Raw genomic sequence first — 20,196 nt, forward strand, 5'->3', positions numbered from 1 at the left:
AGGAGGAAAATCAATGTTTGGTGAAGTTGTTTTGAGATTCTCTGTATTCGGGGCAAAAGGATTTTACATTCAAAGCTCAACTCCAGACATCTATTTTTAGTAAATTATTCTGGCTGACAAGCTGTGCTGATAAAAGATGCTGCAGGCCTCACCTGAGCTGCTGTGAACCTGGTCTGCCTCTGTCAATCTGCATTCCTCTCTTTCTCGCAGAGATTGGATCTCAGCAAGGAGCTCTTCCCCTGAGCTAATTAAGATGGTTCAGTTCTTTTTAGCTTTTTCTGAATGATCTCTCTGATGAGCTTTCAGAACTGCTGTAACCCTTTCAGATCATTCTCCTTTCAGTCAGTTTCTTTCAAAAAACCACAACTCCAGTCTCTCAGGCAGTAATTTGTTGAAATAATTTAAACTCTTTCCTGCATACTGAGAGCTGGCAGCAGAAACTTTGGTTCACCTATTAATTACAGCAAACCTGAGAGTGTTGAATAGAGCAAATCTCCTCATGTCCAGAACCTGCAGGAGGAACTGTTCACTCCCTCTGTGCTACCAAAGGTTGATGCTCTTCCAAACAGCCACATTTCAAACCTGCTTTGGCTTGAAAATTCTCCCAAATCAAACCAAACCAAACCAAACCCAAACCAAACCATTCTCTAATGGCAGGATTTGATCATTTGATGCTCTTCAAAACAGCCCCATTTCAAACCTGTTTTGGTTTTGCAATTCTATCAAACCAAACCAAACCAAACCAAACCAAACCAAACCAAACCCAAACCCAAACCAATCCAACCCAACCCAACCAAATCAAATCAAACCAAACCAAGACCAAACTATTCTCTAAAGGTAGGATTTGATAGTTTGTTGGTCAAGAACCTGCAGGAGGAATTGTTCACACCATGCTCTGTGCTACCAAAGGTTGATGCTCTTCCAAACAGCCACATTTCAAACCTGCTTTGGCTTGAAAATTCTCCCAAATCAAACCAAACCAAACCAAACCCAAACCAAACCATTCTCTAATGGCAGGATTTGATCATTTGATGCTCTTCAAAACAGCCCCATTTCAAACCTGTTTTGGTTTTGCAATTCTATCAAACCAAACCAAACCAAACCAAACCAAACCAAACCAAACCAAACCAAACCCAAACCCAAACCAATCCAACCCAACCCAACCAAATCAAATCAAACCAAACCAAGACCAAACTATTCTCTAAAGGTAGGATTTGATAGTTTGTTGGTCAAGAACCTGCAGGAGGAATTGTTCACACCATGCTCTGTGCTACCAAAGGTTGATGCTCTTCCAAACAGCCACATTTCAAACCTGCTTTGGCTTGGAAATCTCTCAAACCAAACCAAACTAAACCAAACCAAACCAAACCAAACCAAACCAAACCAAACCAAACCAAACCCAAACCAAACCATTCTCTAATGGCAGGATTTGATCATTTGATGCTCTTCAAAACAGCCCCATTTCAAACCTGTTTTGGTTTTGCAATTCTATCAAACCAAACCAAACCAAACCAAACCAAACCAAACCAAACCAAACCCAAACCCAAACCAATCCAACCCAACCCAACCAAATCAAATCAAACCAAACCAAGACCAAACTATTCTCTAAAGGTAGGATTTGATAGTTTGTTGGTCAAGAACCTGCAGGAGGAATTGTTCACACCATGCTCTGTGCTACCAAAGGTTGATGCTCTTCCAAACAGCCACATTTCAAACCTGCTTTGGCTTGGAAATCTCTCAAACCAAACCAAACTAAACCAAACCAAACCAAACCAAACCAAACCAAACCCAAACCATTCTCTAATGGTAGGATTTGATAATTTGTTGGCCAAGATTCTAAAAAAGATGTCACCTTGTTCATGGCTCCAAGCAAGTGTGGTTGTCACCAAGTCAGCCCACACAAAGTGAGGCTGGGTATTTTGTTGTTAGTTTTTAATTAACAACAATTTAATTCAGCCTGTTTGATCAAATAATGCTTTTTATAAACATGTAAAATATTTATAAAAACATTTTATATGTTGCCCTCTTAAAGAAAACCTTGTGGCAGCACATCTGAGGAAAAACCTTTGGGAGGTTCTTGTGGCCACTGAGTCTTTACACGGCTCGGGCCACAGGAGGCCGAGGCAGCGGCTCCTTGCTGAGGATTATCGTGTTTGTCACAGGGAAATCCAAGCAGTGACCACAGCCACGCTGGAACTGTGCTTCCCTCTAGCGTTGTGAGAGCTCTGAGCTTGTGGAGAACGCGCATTCCAATGATCCAAGTGCGCCTTAAAGCTGCAGGGCAAACCTCGCTGGGCGAAATGGCTCCTGCTCCTCCTCCTCCTCCTCCTCCTCCTCCTCTTCAAGGTTCTCATTGCAGATGAAGGAGCAGCTGGAAGGGGATGGAGGAAACTTCAAACACACACCGCCAGTTTTAAGGGACTCAAGTCAAAATTACAAATTGAAGCTGATAAAAACCAGGACCACGCTTGGTTTTGGTCAGCCTTGGCAAAGAGGAGTCTGAAGGTGGTGATTTCTGGAAAAGCTTCAAGACTGGTCTTCTTTTTGTCTAACTGGAAATTCTAGATAAAAATTAACATCATTGCTGCAGACAACTTTTATAAAATCTCCTTTCCTTAGGATTTTTTCCTCCTGAGAGGCCTCAGGAACAAAATGAAAACATTGATTATCTGCTGCTGTGGAATGCAACAGGTGCATCTGGGATTGGTCTCATGTGGTTGTTTCTAATTAATGGCCAATCACAGTCAGCTGGCTCAGACAGAGAGTCCAAGCCACAAACCTTTGTTATCATTCTTTGCTATTCTATTCTTAGCCGGCCTTCTGATGAAATCCTTTCTTCTATTCTTTTAGTATAGTTTCAATGTAATATATATAATAAAATAATAAATCAGCCTTCTGAAACATGGAGCCAGATCTACATCTCTTCCCTCAACACAAGACCCCCGTGAACACGGTCACACATGATCAAGAGATGTCATAAATGAATTCTCTTTCAGTGAAAAGGGAAGAGTGAAAAGTGAAAAGCCCACAGGGAAATCATTGTCCCAGGACCAAGGGAGAGCATTCACCGCTCAAATGGGAAGAACAAAAATTTACACGCACAACTGACATCCAAAATGGCTCAACATAATTTATTTTTTTTATGTTAAAATGTACAGAGTTCTTTTGAAAGTACTTGCTAGAAAGGGGAAAAAAAAGTGATATTACATACAAGGAGAGGAAGGGAGACCATCCAGCCAGGAGCGTATGACATGGAGAATTACAAAGGCATCTAGGCACCCCCTTCCCCTTAGCTTACAAGTCACCATGAACAAAGTACAAAGAGGTTACAAAACAGGAAAAGCAAATATAAACAGACAGGAATAGACTCAGCGTCATTTGTACATGCGGCTTTTAGAGGCATCTGGAGCTCCTATTCACACACTCTAGAGATCTCTTTAAAGAGAATTTTATCTTTCTTAAAATAGTTTTTAATATTCTACAACAAAGATAAAAAATTTTAAAGATGGAATGAAATGAAAAAGCTCTTATTTTTAAAAGGCATCGAAGTCACTAACAGTGAGTTTTTTTTTAATTTCTTTTAGAAGATTACCCAAGTTATCTTGCTAAAAATACTTTTTTTTTTTTAAACAGAAGTGAAAAAATGGTAGGTACCAATATTACTGCGTTGGATAATTTCTTTTTATATATAGAAAAGAACTTTTTTTTTTTTTTTCTCTACAATAGTTCTACAGTCACAAAGGTTTGTGGAAAAGGGAGCTGCCCAATTGATAAAAAAAAACCCATACAAAACCAAACCAAACAGAAAGGCAAACAAACTAAATTCATGGCCCTCGTTTCAACAGCTTCTCCTCCTGTCTCAGACCCACCCCACCCCCAGGAAGCAGCGACACAGCTGAAGATCTAAGAAGAGAGGGCAGCACAGTGCGCTTTCTACACGGGTTATTTGGAACTGGAATAGTATATACAGAGAAATGGGGTCCTACACAGCCTTGTACATGCTCAGAACTAAACAGAAATCATAAAAAGTGGAAGTCCTTTGAATTCTGCCTTTCGTGGTTAGCAGTTACTGGAGGAAAAGTCCATTTTAGTGCATCTGAAGAAACCCCAACTTTTTTTTAGATTCTTTTGGTTTAAAAAAAAAAAAAAAAAACAAAAGGAATTAGTCTTATTAATGTGTCTGCATTTCTACTTCACATACAATAAAAAAAAAGAACTTTACATTAAAGGGTTGTCCCTTTTTGTATTGGGTGACATGCCAGCAGTGTAGCCAAAATTAACGTAAAGTGGATTTTGCAGCAATAAAGAGCAAAATCCTGCCGCCTTAGACCCTGCTACGGTGTTGGGACGGTTTCACTGCTGAAAAAAGAGGCCGATTCCCTTTTCCCCACACTGGATCAAACGTGTGGCTCTATTTCTACACAATGGGTATCAAACACAGCAAGAGAATCAGGAGAAAACATCACTGACCCCCCTCCCCCAGAAAGCGGCACCTTGAGCAACGTCCCAGCCCAGCCCAGCAATGGAGAGCGACAAGGACAGCACAGGCTGATGTGACAACAGTCACCAAACGCACACTTCTTCCTCCAGCACTCCCCAAGCCAAGAGATTTACCTGGAAACAGCTGTTTCTGAGCTCAGCCTGACCCAAAAAAGGCTCAGAACCAAAAAACCCTCAGCATTTCCAAGCGTGCCTGGGATCTCAGAGCTGTGGCTGCTCACCAGCGGAGCCTGCAACCATTTCCTTGTCCTAACAGACCATTATTGCCCACCCTGTCCTCCTCACCACCGCACAAGGGAGGCAGAACAAGCTCTCTCTTGAGGTGCTTCCAGCAGTTCAGTGACAGAACGTGTGTGCACGCATGCACATGTGTGTGTTCACGTGCACGTCCGGGTGGTGAACGGGATCATTTTAAAGTTACATTATATTTTCAGCATAAAACATACAATTTCAATTAACTCATCTACAAAAAACACCGATGTGAATGGTTTATTGTTTACACTTAACTCCGAATTTTACTGAGGGTGAGGGAGTCAAGGAAAATTAAAGCTTTTTCCTGACTTGCAGAAATAAAAGATTTTCCTTTATCCTCTGTGTCCCCTTCCAAATCTCCCAATAAGTGCCTCCTGCTAGAAGTAGGAAATGTTAGGTGGGGTTTAGAGGGAAGGGTTGTTATTCTTTGAGATGTCAAACATTTTACATGGCTGCAGCACTAGAAACTGCATACAGAGGGCACAGGGGAGGGAAAAGGACAAATATTGGAAAAAAAATTTAGGAAGATGATTTCACGTTACACATAGTCTGTCCACTTTGTCAGCAAAGTAAGGCTCTTTTTAAATTATGAGAAGATTTTTGTGCATGTTTCCCCTCTAAAAAACATCTGTAAGTGATTTTAGCTGTAAAATGTTTGACGATTGTGAAGAAAAGAAAAAACAAACAAACAAACAAAAAAAAAATCAAAAAAATAAAGACCAGGCTTCCTAAAAAATAAAATAAACCAAAGAAAATCCCTCTAAATCTACAGCAATATTTTAACTGGAAAAAGGTCCATTTTCTCTGGTTCGTCAGTATAAAAGGTTCCTTTATTTATATTTATTTCAGTTTTTAGGATGCAAGTCGATCTTGCTCATCTTCTCATGTATGGTCCATTAAGAGACTGCTTGGGCACCCCAGCAGCGTTCATGTAGCTGTGATGGGAGGGACCAGTGTACATCATGTTCCCGTGAGGGTTTGGCTGCATAGGCTGCTGGGTATAGGCCTGGCTCCCCATCATTCCCATCTGCATCTGCATAGGATACTGTGCTGTCTGGTTCATGTAGGCAGGATTGCTGTGGTAGCTGCTGTTCATCATGGGCTGCGTCATCCTGTAGCTGTTCATGGCGTTCAGGTTCATGTTCATGGAGTTGACGTTGTAGGGCGCCGCGGGCATCAGGTTGACGCCCATGTTCATGCCGCGCTGCACGGCCAAGGTCCGGGGCCCGGCCTGCATGGCCACGGCCGGGGGGCTGCGGCCGTACAGCTGCTGCTGGTGGGCGCTGGCAGAGGGCAGGGGCGCCGATTTGGAGCGGATGGAGATGTGCCCCTTGACGGGCATCTGCCCCTGCAGCCTCTGCGTGTGCGGGATGCCGATGTTGGTGGCCGACATGTTGCACTGGAGCAGAGGGGACGTGAGGTTCATGGTGGTGGAGGCCAGGTTGGGTGGGGGCGTCATGGTGGCTTGTGCTTGTGGGGTGCCGGCCAGGGGGTGAGAAGGAGCCAGCTGAGCCAGCCCTGTGTTGGAGAGAGAAACGCTGGTTGCATAGGAAGTCACAGCAGGAGAATGGCTATAAGGCATGGCATGAGGGTCCATTATGGTGTTTGTCAGCTGCTGCAACTTGGCTAAACTGAACGTGGCTGATGGTTGTGAATAGCTCCCGGCACCAAAATCCCCTGGAATCCTCTCGTAGATGCTTATGTTACCAGTGCTGCCTGACTCGGGTATTTCCATGATCATAGGTGCTGGGGTGAAGCTGTTGTTCATGCTACACTGAGATAATGGAGGTTGCTGCTGGGGTGGAGGTGGGGGCTGTGGCTGCTGGGACTGAGGCTGCTGCTGCTGTGGCTGTGTTGTTGGTTGCTGGTTACTCGGGGGCCTTTCTACTACACAGCTCTGAGGTGACTTGATATTACAGTTAGCTGCAGGCTGGACACTGTTTTGCTGCATCATGCTGCAACTGCTGCCAATGTTTGCCATTTGCTGAGTGACAACACAACTGTTCTGAGTGAGGCTGCTGGAAGAAGACAGTCCTCCGTACGAACAGCTGCTCTGGGAAGAGTTATTTCCACAAATGCTGCCTCCCATCGTGGAGTCATAGCTGCTGGGGTTTTCATAATTCTCTGTAGTGCTCTCAATGCTGCCAAGGTCACTGAAGCCACTATCCACCACCTGCTGGGAGTGGTCCGATACTGAAGGCACATCCATCATGGGGCTGGTCTCCATGTTCTGCATAGAGGGTGCGGACAGGGATCCTTGCTCAGGGCTGATCTGGGTGTAGCTGCTCTCCAGAGCAGGCACGTTTGGGCTGCTGACAGAACGCACGGACTGGCTGGGGTGGGACTGAACAGAGGATATTGGACTGTTGTGTTCTGAGGCCTGGCAATCTTCAACCATTGATATCTGAGGATCCTCCTCAGTCTGGGTATAGCTCTGCAAAGTCTGACAAGCTGCAAGAGTTTCTTCACAGTCCTGGTAGGCTACATCGTGCTCATTGCTTTCCTCCTGTGTCAAGGACTGGACTGCTTGAACAGTTTCAAGATCTAGTTCACTATGAGGAATCTCCTCCTCTTCCTTTAATTCAATTAACCCCTCTTTATTACTTTGCTCTTCTTCGTGATCATCTTCAGACCCAGGGACGTGCTCTGAGCCCACTGATGTCTCGTTGGAAGCCTGCTCTTCCTCAGAATCTGCCTCTGCTTCATCTTTTTCTTTTGCATCTTCTCTACTGCTTGGGATGCTTGTTTCTAAAAAACATTCTTGCACCTGAGGCTCCTCCTTCACCCCTTCTTTAACAGGCTGTTCCTCCAATTCTTTTTTCTTCAAAGACTCTGGATGACCATCATCTTCATCATCAGCGTCGTGATCTTCGTTTTGATTTGTCACTACTGCAACTTCCTCTTCTTCCTCATGGTCATGTTCAGGTTCATCTAATTCTTGCTGCTCTTCTTCTGATTGCCTCTGCTCTTCTAAAATCCGTGGCTTCTCCTCTACTTCCTCTTCTATCTCAGGTTCTTTGACTTCTGGCACTGGACTGCTGTTGCTGTCCACAGGAGAAACTGCTCTTACTTCACTGCTGGCTATGTCTTCCTCTTCTCCCTCTCCTACCTCTTCTGCTTCCATATTCACATCTTCCTCTTTCCTTTCCTCGGTCAGAGGCAGGTCCTTCTGCTCAACACATTCTTCCTTATCTGAAATTTTGGCTTTACGCCCTGGTTTTGAATTGGCTGCCACTTCATCAACTATTTCATCCTGAGCTGACAGTGGCACCTCTTCCCGGTTCATTTTAAATCCTGGTTTTCTACCAGGCCTTTTCTTCCAGTGGACTGGTTTTCGGCTTTTCCCTTTTGGCCATCCCTTCTTCTTTTTCACAGGTGTGGAAGTATCTGGCTCAAGTGAAGAATCTTTTGCTTCACTATTCCTCAGCATAGATAATGGTTTCAAGGGTGGGTTACCTGAAAATACAAATTGAAAGAAACTGTTCAAACATTTTTTGTTTGACCTAAGCATTCATGGAAGCCTTCCCAACATGTTTATCAACTTCAATATCAGCTTAGAAATTTATTGGAATGACAGATGTGACTTCTGAATTGTTAGTGGATTCTAAGCAAGCAGTCACAACCAAATTATTTTATTTGATGAACTGAAGGTTCAGAGAACTTTGGAGAGATATGAGAAGCTGAGAGGGTGAACATGCAATGTGATGAAGAAGAGGATGTCAGAAGAGGCAATTTAATATTTCCCTTTGTTATGGAAAACTGGGGGCTTGCCAGGTCATTTCCATTTTATTTCTGTAAGTGACTCTGCTGCACAGTTTTTCCACAATCACAGATAATAATTCCATTAGGAAAGCTGAATCAAAAGGATAGCCTGGGATCAGGTCATTGCCAATAAGAAAGTTAAATGTTTTCATAAAACTAGGGAATGTCTGAGGTTAGTTGGATTGCTAATTTATGCCCAACCTACATTTCAGCTGGAAGTTACAAGCCAAAGAAAGCAGCTGCTTTTGTCATGAACTGTTATCATCCAACACAAACTACCAAACTTTCATTAGTGCACCACCATACATACCACTATTGTCATCAGACTCCTCTTCATCTCTGGACTTCCTCTTAGAGGAGGGTCTGTGCCTGAGTGTGTCTGGTTGGGCTAAGTGCTGAAAGTATCCACTGGATGAAAGTTCACTCTCCTCTTCTTCATCCTCCTCCTCCTCCTCTTCCTCCTCCTCAATCTCAAAGGTAGGCTCTAATTGAGGCATTGGTCGTTCAGAGTCTGAGTCCTCAAATGGTTCATCCAGCACTTCTGTGGTTTCTGAGATTGTTTCAGTGACAACGCTGCTGTTGTGGTGCTTGCGCTTGCGGACCCGCCTCTTCCGATGGAGAATTGGTTTCTGAAAGTGCAAGGTGGGAAAAGAGAAGATATTTTACCATGTGCAGTGGAAATGAAACACCAGATAAATACAGAACATGAACAGCAGAGAGCTCCCTTCTAGAATCCAGAATTCACTAGAAATATTGTCTGGCACCTGCCACTAGTTAGAATTTAAGCAGCTGAAGCTAAGAACCCATCTGTAACAGCTGGAACTTTAAACACAGTACAAAACAGATGTGAATAGGTGCAAAAGAGAGGAGAGAACATTTTAGTGAAGAAAGGATTTGTTTAGACACACTGATAGAATTCACATTTCCACGGTAAGTAATTTCAAAGACTTTACACTCTGACTTCAGTTGTTTAGAGAGCATTTGTGTTTTGCAAGTTTCTTTCAAAACTGTATCTGTTTCTATTCTGCATGACTGAGAAAAATGTCAATAACTAAGTTAGAAAAAAAAATCTAAAGCACAAGATTGAGGCTGGACTCAAAAACCCCTCAAACTCCTACCTCTGATTCACCAAAAACCAAGAGTAGAAAGAGCCAGCAGGAAGTACCCTGGAACACTGAACATTGTGTGCTCCCTGTACACTCAATACAGACCTTGTGAACTGAACCAGACAGACAAAACTGACAGGATAACAGCCTCAAAGAACAAGAAATAAGGCACAAACCTTTCGTTTCAATGTTGGCTTGGTGAGAACAGGTGGAGAGCTTGATCTAGGACTCACAGGCTCATCATCTTCCTCTTCACTGCTCTCACTGAAACACCTCAGGAGTCCCCTGTCACCGTCACTGTAGCGCCGGGGTAATCTGTCGCAGTCCTCTGGGAATCTACATTTCAGTGGCTCCGTGTTCTTTTTCAACTGGCCCCTCCACCTCTCCACAGTTTCACTGTGCTGCCGATGGGGAACTGCAGATTTTTCACCTTTGCCATACTGTCCCTGGGAAGCTGCAGATTTTTCATCATCCTCAGCGTAGCGGCCTCTGGAGGCTGGAGATTTCTCCTCACATTCCCCACACCTTCCTTGCAAGGCCACTGACTTCTCCTCACAGTCACTGCACCTGCCTCGTGAGGCTGTTGACTTTTCCTCACACTCACTGCACCTTCCACTGGGAGCTGCTGTTTTTTCCTCCATGGGCAACGCTGGCTCCTTCTCACAAAAGGGCTCGTGAACTTTTTTGCTCTTGCGGTTCCATCGACCTCTTCGTGATGGCTGACTGTTTGCAGGAAGACTATCCAGGGAAAAAATGTGCTTGTTTGGTCGTGTAGAATTGGCTGGAGCAACGATGTCTGGCTTTTTTTCACTCTCTGGTGGTGAGTAAGGCTCTTGCTCTTTCTTCTCCCATGACACGGATTTTACCATCTGATTGAAATAAAAACAAATAGATTTCACCCTTCTGATTTCAGCATAAATGTCTATCATGAATTTGATTCCATAAAAGTGTTTGAGAAAAAAGGCAGAAAAGTTTAACAAAAGTGACTTTTAGAAATCCAGGATTAAAAAAAGATTTGACCTTTAAGAGATTCATGTAGTGCTAATTGCTACTCCTTTCCTCAGAGGTGATAATTTACCTCACTTAGCTTCCCAACAAGTCACTTCAGTGGTGTGTCAGAATGCTGACTTCACCTTGCTACATTCAAACACAATATTTATGCAATTTTCAAGAAAAAAGTGAGAAAAAACTTGAAGCTACTTTTTCATTAAAATGCACCATTAGTTTAATGTAAATACAGTAACAGCAGATAATTTGCCTCTTAGTATTCTACTCAGTGCTCACCACCTGATGCAAGAGTGCCACCCCTTCAAGGATTGCTCTCTAGACTATGCCTTGATGCTTTCTTGAGTTTTATTTTCTAATCTGAAACCATAAAGATACATAAACTGACAATGACTGCACTGCTTTTTATGATTATGACAAAGGCACAGGCTTCACATTTGAAATCTTGTCAGCTCTGCCTCCAAAAGCATTAAGTATAAACCACATGCCACACAGAAATAAGAGATTCACTCTTACACTGGTCTCTGGATCCTTTTCTTTCTGCTTTTGCTGCTCTTCATTTTCCCCATCCTCTGTTTCCTCTTCTTCATCTTCAGAGACAACCGAGTTGGAAACGATGACCGGTGTCCAACGCAGACACTCTGCATCCACATCGATGGGTCGCACGTTGGTTCTGAGCTTTGCCATGTGCTCCTGGATGAGCTTCTCACGACGAATGATCACAAATCTGAACAGCAAGAACAACACTCTGATCAATAACAGGTGACAAACTGTACATTTTGCCATGTGAAACAGATGTATTACAGAAAATATATTTCTCTGAATCACTGCAAGTAACTTCAGAGAGAACAGAAACTCATTAAAATGGTAAAATTTGGAGTACCAGTACCATCTACCTACCAGAGAAAGTATTTCACAACTAAGGGAATGTTAAAATCATTTCTAACTACCAGAGAAAGTATCTCACAACTGAGGGAATGTTAAAATTATTTCCACTTCTTGTTAATAGTGAAGCCATTATTCTTCCATGGCTAACATTCAGCTGCAGAGTATCATTTTTATTAAGGACAAGGGTATATGATTTGGGGAATGAGAAATATAAGGTGAAAGCTACTGAAGAGAAATAAAAGAACTGCTCAAGAACAATTGCAGTCACTCTACCATAGTGCATTTTAAGGGTCAGAGAGAAATATCATGGGTTAAAGGTATACTGGGAGATGAGAACATAGAACTATTCTCAAGTTTTCCAAATAAGTTTCAACACAATAGAACTCGCCAAACTGCTATGGTCTGGAACAAGACTAATTCCCAGTATTTCACCTGATTTGTCAGCTGTGCAAGCAGGCTAGCTCTGTTCTATACCAACACACTTCATCTCTCCCAGTGATCTGTTCCACTCCTCAAGCATTCCATGTCAATCCACACAGTTTATGGCATTTTTGAGACATAGGGAAAAGGAGGAAACCAACTGTCTGAAATTAAGGAGCAGATCTGCCTCTAGAGAAGGGAAGTTGCTGTTTTTTCCCCTATTTGTGAATGTATTAAACCGATTTGGCTGAGGGATACAAGAAAACATGACCAAGAAACCAACTTGCTCTCCCTCACAGCAGCAAATCACTCAAAATTCCCCATCTGCAGTGCTGCACAGCTGGACATCTGAACCAGCTTTGCCACTGAATGATTCTTGCACTGCACATGACTACCACAACATCTGGACACTGAAATCTTCAGTAAAACCAAGTTTATTAGATGTGACTTGTCTTCAAACACCATTAAATTCCAATGAAATACACCTGGAGGTAATTGGGGTTCCAATGGGACTCCTGTACTCACTGATCACTGCGGAAGTCGAGCATTCGCAGGTGATGCAGGGTGGAAGTGATGTCTTGGGGGCAGATTCCAGTCAGCTTACTCAACTTCTTGATGCTCAATTGCTTGTCACGTTGATGATAAAGGCACTCCAGTATGACACTTTTCCAATAAGCCATGTATGACAGGCGCCCCAGGTCTGACAGGGGCTTCTCTGGTGATCCTGCCTGACCCTCACGCTTTGACAGCAAATAGCCTAAAAGACACAGAAAAAATTCAAAATATTAGCTTCTGTTTCCACCCTTACTTCTACAAAGTCCTCATAAAATACCTTAGTGTTTCCTACAAGATGTAGATGACATCTTCACATTTAAAATTTTGTCAGCTCTGCCTCCAAAAGCATAAAGTATAAATGACATGCCACACAGAAATAAAAGATTCACTCTTTTATTTGAATTAATTTTATTATTAATATCTGAAGGATATTTCGAGTTGTTGGGCCAATTTTTTATTTTCTTGTTTAAACTCCTGTTATTCAGTGATGGAATTAAGACATTTCTGAACTCTGACTATAGGTAATGCCACGAGATGGCAGCAGGTGTCTACCTAGAAATTACACCAAGCCTGAAGCACAATTGTAATTTCCAACAGCAATTTTGGAAATGACAGAGGAAAAACACACTCTTAAAACTAATATGATTGATAATTTTCTTGAAAATTCTCTACTGTCAAACTTCAGGGCCATGCTGGAGAGTACCAAGCTCTATTTGGAGAGATTTCATTAATTTAAGACTGTGATACATTGCACAGGTTCAATAAAGGCCAAGGTTTACATTCTATCCAGAAAGATGACAAATGAAAAGTGTCTTCTCACTGCTGTTCTACCATAACCTGCATTTGTTCATTTCTCAAGATACATCCTTAAGTTTTTTTCCTTCACCAGTAATTTCAGCAGAACAAAAACTTATCTACAAAAGACATTATTCTGATATAATTCTACAGTAGAGTTTTCCTCTGAACTCCAGAATTTTAATGCCCACAGTGAGGGCTGTATTAAATTGTCCTAGGCATAATAAACAATGTATAGTTACAGGGGAAGCTTCCCATGAAATTACAGAGGTACACACACAAATCTCAGAATTATTATTCAGAGCTTAAGCATGTCTGGCTTTATTGCTCTCAAAATGAAAATTAAAATGGAAGACAGTTTTGCTTAAGACATTTATTCACCTAATCAAGCTGCTGAAGATTTCCACAGACCATGCAGCCTTACAGCTGGCTTTCTGTAGAAGGAACTACATGCACAAGAAAAGCTTCTGCTATAAAATTCACTATACTGCCACATGCTTTTAGTTTCTACCTTTAGCTGCTTACACAGAAATCACTGGAATTAAGGGAAAAATGATCAATTTGTCTTTAGAGCTGAAGTTCCAACAAAAAGAGAAAATGGTGAAGTTCAGATCATTTTGTGAGCTTTAGAAGCCTTGGTCCTGAGATGTGTTTTATCTTGAAAAATATCTGCTTCTACTGTTAAGTCCTTTAAAATATGAAAAGACAGACTGAAAAAAGTAAAGAAAAAGTTCCTTACTGAAGTCAATTAGGAACCTGCCATAGCCCTTACGCTGGTATTGTGGAAGAATCATGATGCAGGAAACATTGTACTTCTGTTGGCAGTGTTTTTCCTGTTGGAACAAAAAGCATCATATTTAAATAAGAGATCAGTAAGAAACAGTTTAAGTTCCTCTGTAAGAGTGCCTAAGTAGTTCTATATCAAAAAGTGAGATAGGAAGTCACAATCAAAGCTTCTTAGGAATGATAAAGCCAAGGAAAGGCTTTGAAGAGACAATATTAAAGCTCTACCATCATTTCAGATAAGAAAAGCAGAAAATTCATTGCAAAAGACTGCAATACTCCAGTGATCCTTTAAATGTTACAAGTATAACATACCAAGATCTAGTCTCATATCTGCTGTTCTGAATACTAAAGAAAAAGCTTCAAATAAAACTATTTTTAAATAATTAAGAATAAAAACCTTAAGAAAAGTTCTATCTGAAATCTTGGCCCTGTTCCCTCAAAAAAAAAAAAAAGGCTTCAAATCATTGCAAAGTTGCCAAACTTGTTTGGAAAACAATGTATGTATAGAACAAAAGGTGAGATAAACAGAATTACCAAGCAGTTCTATCTCACAAACAGTACTACACAATCTCCACCAAGAGCAGGAAGTAATTTGAAAAGTTTTTTTAGCCACTAAGCTGCAGTACAAGTTCCTTAGCAAGTATTTGCTATTTAATATCACAGGAAATTTGGGTTTACTAAGTGGTGGTCCCTGAAATAAATAAAACCTGGTTGCAACAGATGTCTGTACCTGTATTACATAATTTATTATATAAAATGCAAGAGGTTAAATTACAATTAAAGAATCCAAAGCAGCTCTGCTCATCACACCAAACAATTTGTACCCAAATGCTTACCTTGGAAAAGTAGCCAACAAGGTGACAGCCCTTAACATCATTCTGTGTCAGCACATAGAAAAGAAATGGCTCCACATCATAATAGAGAGTCTTGTGATCCAAGAAGAGTTTAGCTAGCAAGCACAAATTCTGGCAGTAGATAGTGCTGACATTGCCATCAACCTTAGAGACAGGAGGAAAATTTGCTGTTATTTAAGGACAGGCCTCACTCAAGTACTCCTGTACATCTGAAATGTCCTAACATGAGAGAAGACTTCTCTGTCACAGGTGGCATCTCAAAGGAATTAAAACTTCCACAGAACAGAGGCTGTGACCAAGTCATGTTACACTCAATAGATTAAAATTAATTTTTGTAAAATAAAACCCCCAGATTTTTACAAAGTGAGTCTTATTCTGTGATGAAGAATCTATATACAAGGTCAGTTCCTAGTGGCTGCTTGTTTGCTGTTCCTCACTTCTGAACACTCAGGAGTTTCAGTGTTTCAAGGCTGAAGATGTTTACAACTATGAAAAATTCATCAATGATCAGGTGTTGAGGACCCTAATTTATGATAAGACCTAGCAGCTGCATTTTCTAGCTTACCTCAAAGACTGATATATTATTTTTTCTGTAAATTTCATTGGCTGGAGGATGAAACCACCCACATTTCTTCATATGCTGTTGGAGAATGGTTCTGCTTTTCATGTATTTTAGACAGAATTCACAAAGGTACAACTTCGGTAGCCTGTAAGCAAAGACAAAGAAAGAACAGAGACTGAAACAGAGATTTTTGTATAAATTTCCTCACTCCTGCTGACAAAGAGCTTGATGAAAACAAACCCAATATACACTCACCTTGTGTGTGTACTAATGAGGGCAAAACCACATTACCATAGTAATGACATTTATTCTGTCACAAATACATATTTAATAATGCCTTCAATGCCCTGCATAATTACATTTACATTATTAAGTTATGCCAGAAGAAATGCATTAAAATCCTAGGAACAAAACCAGTAACCCCTCCCAGTTTTGCACTAATGGTGCCAGGATGAATGAGATAAATTGTTCTAAATTGTTCCTATTCTCCTCTTCTTCTCATTGTCACAGACACATCCCAGCTGTCTGTAAATACCCTTGAGTGAGGGTCACATCACCACCTACCCATTTGCCTTTCATGAATTTCCAAGTGAAAGACTTTTAAGATTAAATAAATTAAACTGTTTTACATACTACACTGACATGAACAAGTGGAATTCAAGTATCCCAAAATTCTTGTCCTTTGATTCCATTTATACACTGTAGCTTCAGCAGGAATGTCTGTACAGCTAGAATAATTCCTCATGACAGACCTCATAGCAAAATAAAGAGTTTCACTTAATTTTCTTCCTCTAGCTATAGCCCTTATACGTAATTCCTCTTTCTGAATAAAGTTCAGAGATTGCAGTTTAGACAATTTGCAAAGTTTTTAAGCAAAAGAACAACAAAGCAACTATATGTGCAGCACAGCAGAGAAATATTTCAGACACCAAAATGTAGGAACCACCAGATTTCTATGCCTGGAGCAAAACTTTGCCATGAAGACTGAAGAAGAACAAAGAAGAATCTTACCTTGAGTATTCCTGTGGATATGGGGAGGAGTACCAGGTCTGGATTTCGTATTTGCCAAATTCTATAACAGAAGGGCAGCGGACTTGTGGATCAGGAGGCCCAGTCACCCCTACTTTCTATGCAAGGGGAAAAAAACCCTTGTTTTTTTTTCATGAATTTCCAAGTGAAAGACTTTTATGATTAAATAAATTAAAACATTTTTATCTAGACAGTCCATCCTGCTTGAACTCACTGGTAATTAGGAAGATGCAGATGTTGCTCTCTGACACTAAAAACCAATCACACTTCAAGCAACCATTTGATTCATAAAAAGAAGGAATTAATAAACATTATCATACCGTGTATCTCCATTACCATTCACAGTGTTGCATGTCATACTTTTAAATAGAAATTAATAGAAATGAAGTTTAATACAATCTTTTTTGAGTCTTGTAATTTTCTTACTTGTTATTTCAATAGTGAAGAACAGAAATATAAATTGTTTCTGAGGTTAAAAACTAGAATATGAAAGTATTTAATATCACACACTGGTGTTTCCCAGCTCTGAGACTAGATGGATTACTGTGAATGGAGCAGTTACAAACCAACACTCAGGATGCAACATCTCCTTATCATCACAAATGCTGAAGAATTCAAGAAAAACCTCATATTTATTAGAAGAAAAAAATAGAAAATATAGTATTTTAGACTACTTGTTTACTTACAACCTTTATTTTCCCTGTCCCTCTGATAGTAACTGTGTATTTCACAGCAACTAAAAATAAGGATGCTAAATGCTCTTCTTTCAAAGAAAACAAATGCTTTCTCAACTCATGAAGATTTTATCTCAAAAGACAGTCACTCACAGAATGACAGAAATCCAAGTATTAGAATATTATAACATAAATCACCTGGACTGCTGCTACTAACAAACGAGAACACTTCATGCAGGAGGGCAGCAACTAATGTGAAGAGTAGTGAAAATTTCATTTTACCTGCAGTGCTTGTTCCTGAATATCTCGAAACAGCTCCATGTCCTTTTCATTCAAGACATCCTGGCCTCCAAAAAAACGCTCCTCAGTTTCTTGTTTTCCATCCCAGCCATCCTGATTGTCTGGAAATGAAAGAGAAAATTGTCTTCACACACGTTGACAAAAAAGTATTTGCTTTTAGTGCAGTGACAAACTGGCAGCATTCACACACTGGGCCAGGGTTTTTGATGGGATTTTCTATTCAGATTTGGGACCACAAAGAAAGAAGGTTCTAGATTGGGACCATGGAAGTTGTACTGTCCTACATTTAAGCAGGTCCAAATGTCACCACTGAGAAATTCATAGTAAATGAAGGCATAAATGGTTTGCCACTAAGCCTGTTTTTCACAAACAAGGATCACAACTACTTAAAACCAAAAACAGGACACCTGCATTCATCACCTTAGAAATATCCCTTCAACAAAAACAAACAAACAAACCTAAACAAAAAACCCAACAAAACCCTCCAGACACTTCACCTCACTCCCAAAGCATTAAGTCACATTGCTGTTCCTCCAGCACCAGCCAGGTTAATGCAGGTAACTATTCTAAAGCTTAAATATGGAATTTTATTGTGGAATATTTCCCAATGCCTGCTTAGGAACAATTCAGGACCATCCAACAAAACTGTAAATATCTGAATACAGAAATTAAATAAAGGTCCAGGCACAGATAATATCTTAAGCTAGAAAAGCAAAACACAACCCAAGGAAAGCAGAACTGCATTCCAAAGGGAAAGGACAGTTTTCAGCAAGAAGATGCCAAGCTTCACAACAGGCTCCTCTATGGCTGAGAAAATTAAGGAACATTTGCACACATCCATAGATTGGAAACTCCTGGGTCTGTCAGACTGGTTTTAGTTATCTATTTTCCATTTCACACTTCTACTTTGCTGCTCTTAATTTTTATGAACCACTGCCTAAGTTATTTCTTTCAAATGTGACATTATTTAGCCCATTTCCTAGGCTGTCTGCAAACGCCTCCTCACCAATGGGATTCTACCTCACTGGAATCATTTTGTAACCTTGCCATCACATATAAAGAGGCTAAGATCTCTAAGATCACTTCCTTTTTCCAGCTCATATTTTACCTCAATGCACCAAAGGTAAATGCATTCCAGTGTTAACCTTCAGCTCAAACTTTCCAGCCTCAGTTCAACACCCTAGCCTTGGAACTTTTGCTTGGTATACAGGATACTTACATTGGCAGGGTGAAAAATCTTTACCTGTGGGCCACTCTGAAGTGCTGGATTTCCTGGTACCCTTTTTCCTGATCCTGTACTGCTGAGAATAATCAACCACTTCTCCTCGAGCTTTTCGCCCGTCGGGGGAAGGAGTGAAGAATTTAGTAAGACCATCTATAAGCCCTTTGGTTTTCTTGTTAAACTTCAAGGTGTTGCTGCCATCTCTGCAGAAGTCCAGGACATCTGTCTGTTCCAGGAATGCTCCTTCTGATGATGCTGACTGGTTGGACAGAGCCATTTTACGCTTCCGACCCCGACCGGGACCGGTGCGAACTTTGCTGAAAGGACCTTTTGATCTAAAGGACAAAAAGGGGAAAAATACACTAAAAAATATGGTAAGGTGGCCAACCATCTTCTCCATTTATTTATCAACCACACAGAATGTGAGATGAAGTATTTAATAATATGGGAGTCATCAAGAGTCTGCGTACCAGGATTTAAACATCTCAGGAGAAGGTGTTGTACTATTTTTCTTTACACTGAACATTATGTCAAAATAATTTGGGTATAAACAATAGATTTTCACCAAATTTAACACACTAGATTTTAAAATCAGTAACCAGAATAAATAAATTGCACAGAAGGCTTCAATTTATACAATATTTAAACATTTACGCTTGTCATTTGCCATAGATTTTTTACTGATAGGAAATTGTTGTAAAAATACCACAGAAAGTTAAAACACAAAGGATGTGCCTATTGTCTAAGAGCCTACACCACTGATGGTCACCTTAGCTGAAAACAGCATTGCTCTCCAAGCAGCTGTAATTTAAAACTCTAAAACTTTAAAACTCTATTGAAATGGAAGGCATCCAGCAAAAGAGATTACACGAATAGCAAAATTTGTCTGTGACTATAAGGAATAATTCAAAAAGAAATAGTAAATTACTAGGCGAAAAGAAGCACTAAGGTTACTTCTAGTCTTTCACAGCCCTTCTCAGAAAATCTGTCATGAACAGCTCTTAATTGTGAAAGAAAACTTCTCACAAAGTAGAATAGAGACTTTAGAAATACCCCCTGTCCTACAGAATTTCACATCTTACTCTTCCTTGCAGAGACTTACGTTGTGTTTTGATTCTTTAACCTGTTTTTGGGACGTCCTATTGGGTTAGCATAGCGCCTTTTGATCTGTGCTGCCTTCTTCTGTAAAAGTTTTCTTCCTTTCTTCCGTGGTCGACATATTTGACATATCCACATACCTGTAAGACACAAGTCTCCATCACTGAATGCAAAAGTGATCTCTAAAGGACAAAAGGGAGAAATACAACCCAGAGACCTTCTGAGATTAAGGGTAGGAACTTCACCAAAGGCACTGATTATCATTTATATGTGTAAGAAAAATTATGGATGTGCTTCAACAATCTAAACTCAAGCCCTGTTAACATTTCCAAGACCCCAAAGAGTTCCAAACACAAAGGAAGCCTCCTTAATTGGCAGCACATCATCA

The 20,196-nt window shown here is 40.7% G+C and overlaps 1 protein-coding gene across 2 annotated transcripts in view; it reads right to left on the bottom strand.

Annotated features, from left to right (window-relative positions):
- Positions 1 to 3,110: 3,110 nt before the first annotated feature.
- KAT6A (lysine acetyltransferase 6A) overlaps positions 3,111 to 20,196 on the bottom strand; it is a 31,997-nt gene continuing 14,911 nt past the window's right edge. For both annotated transcript variants that reach the window (XM_058820056.1, XM_058820057.1), the window contains 12 exons: positions 19,813 to 19,948; positions 18,732 to 19,045; positions 17,471 to 17,589; positions 16,497 to 16,612; positions 15,489 to 15,630; positions 14,906 to 15,067; positions 14,023 to 14,116; positions 12,459 to 12,690; positions 11,142 to 11,352; positions 9,797 to 10,489; positions 8,825 to 9,143; positions 3,111 to 8,208 (listed from right to left, as the gene is read on the bottom strand). In XM_058820056.1, the coding sequence (XP_058676039.1) occupies positions 5,627 to 8,208; positions 8,825 to 9,143; positions 9,797 to 10,489; positions 11,142 to 11,352; positions 12,459 to 12,690; positions 14,023 to 14,116; positions 14,906 to 15,067; positions 15,489 to 15,630; positions 16,497 to 16,612; positions 17,471 to 17,589; positions 18,732 to 19,045; positions 19,813 to 19,948 (5,120 nt within the window). In that variant the 3' untranslated portion in view covers positions 3,111 to 5,626. The remainder of the gene's footprint in view (positions 8,209 to 8,824; positions 9,144 to 9,796; positions 10,490 to 11,141; positions 11,353 to 12,458; positions 12,691 to 14,022; positions 14,117 to 14,905; positions 15,068 to 15,488; positions 15,631 to 16,496; positions 16,613 to 17,470; positions 17,590 to 18,731; positions 19,046 to 19,812; positions 19,949 to 20,196) is intronic.

Source organism: Ammospiza caudacuta, chromosome 26, assembly GCF_027887145.1.
Source record: "Ammospiza caudacuta isolate bAmmCau1 chromosome 26, bAmmCau1.pri, whole genome shotgun sequence".
NCBI classification, from domain to species: Eukaryota; Metazoa; Chordata; class Aves; order Passeriformes; family Passerellidae; genus Ammospiza; species Ammospiza caudacuta.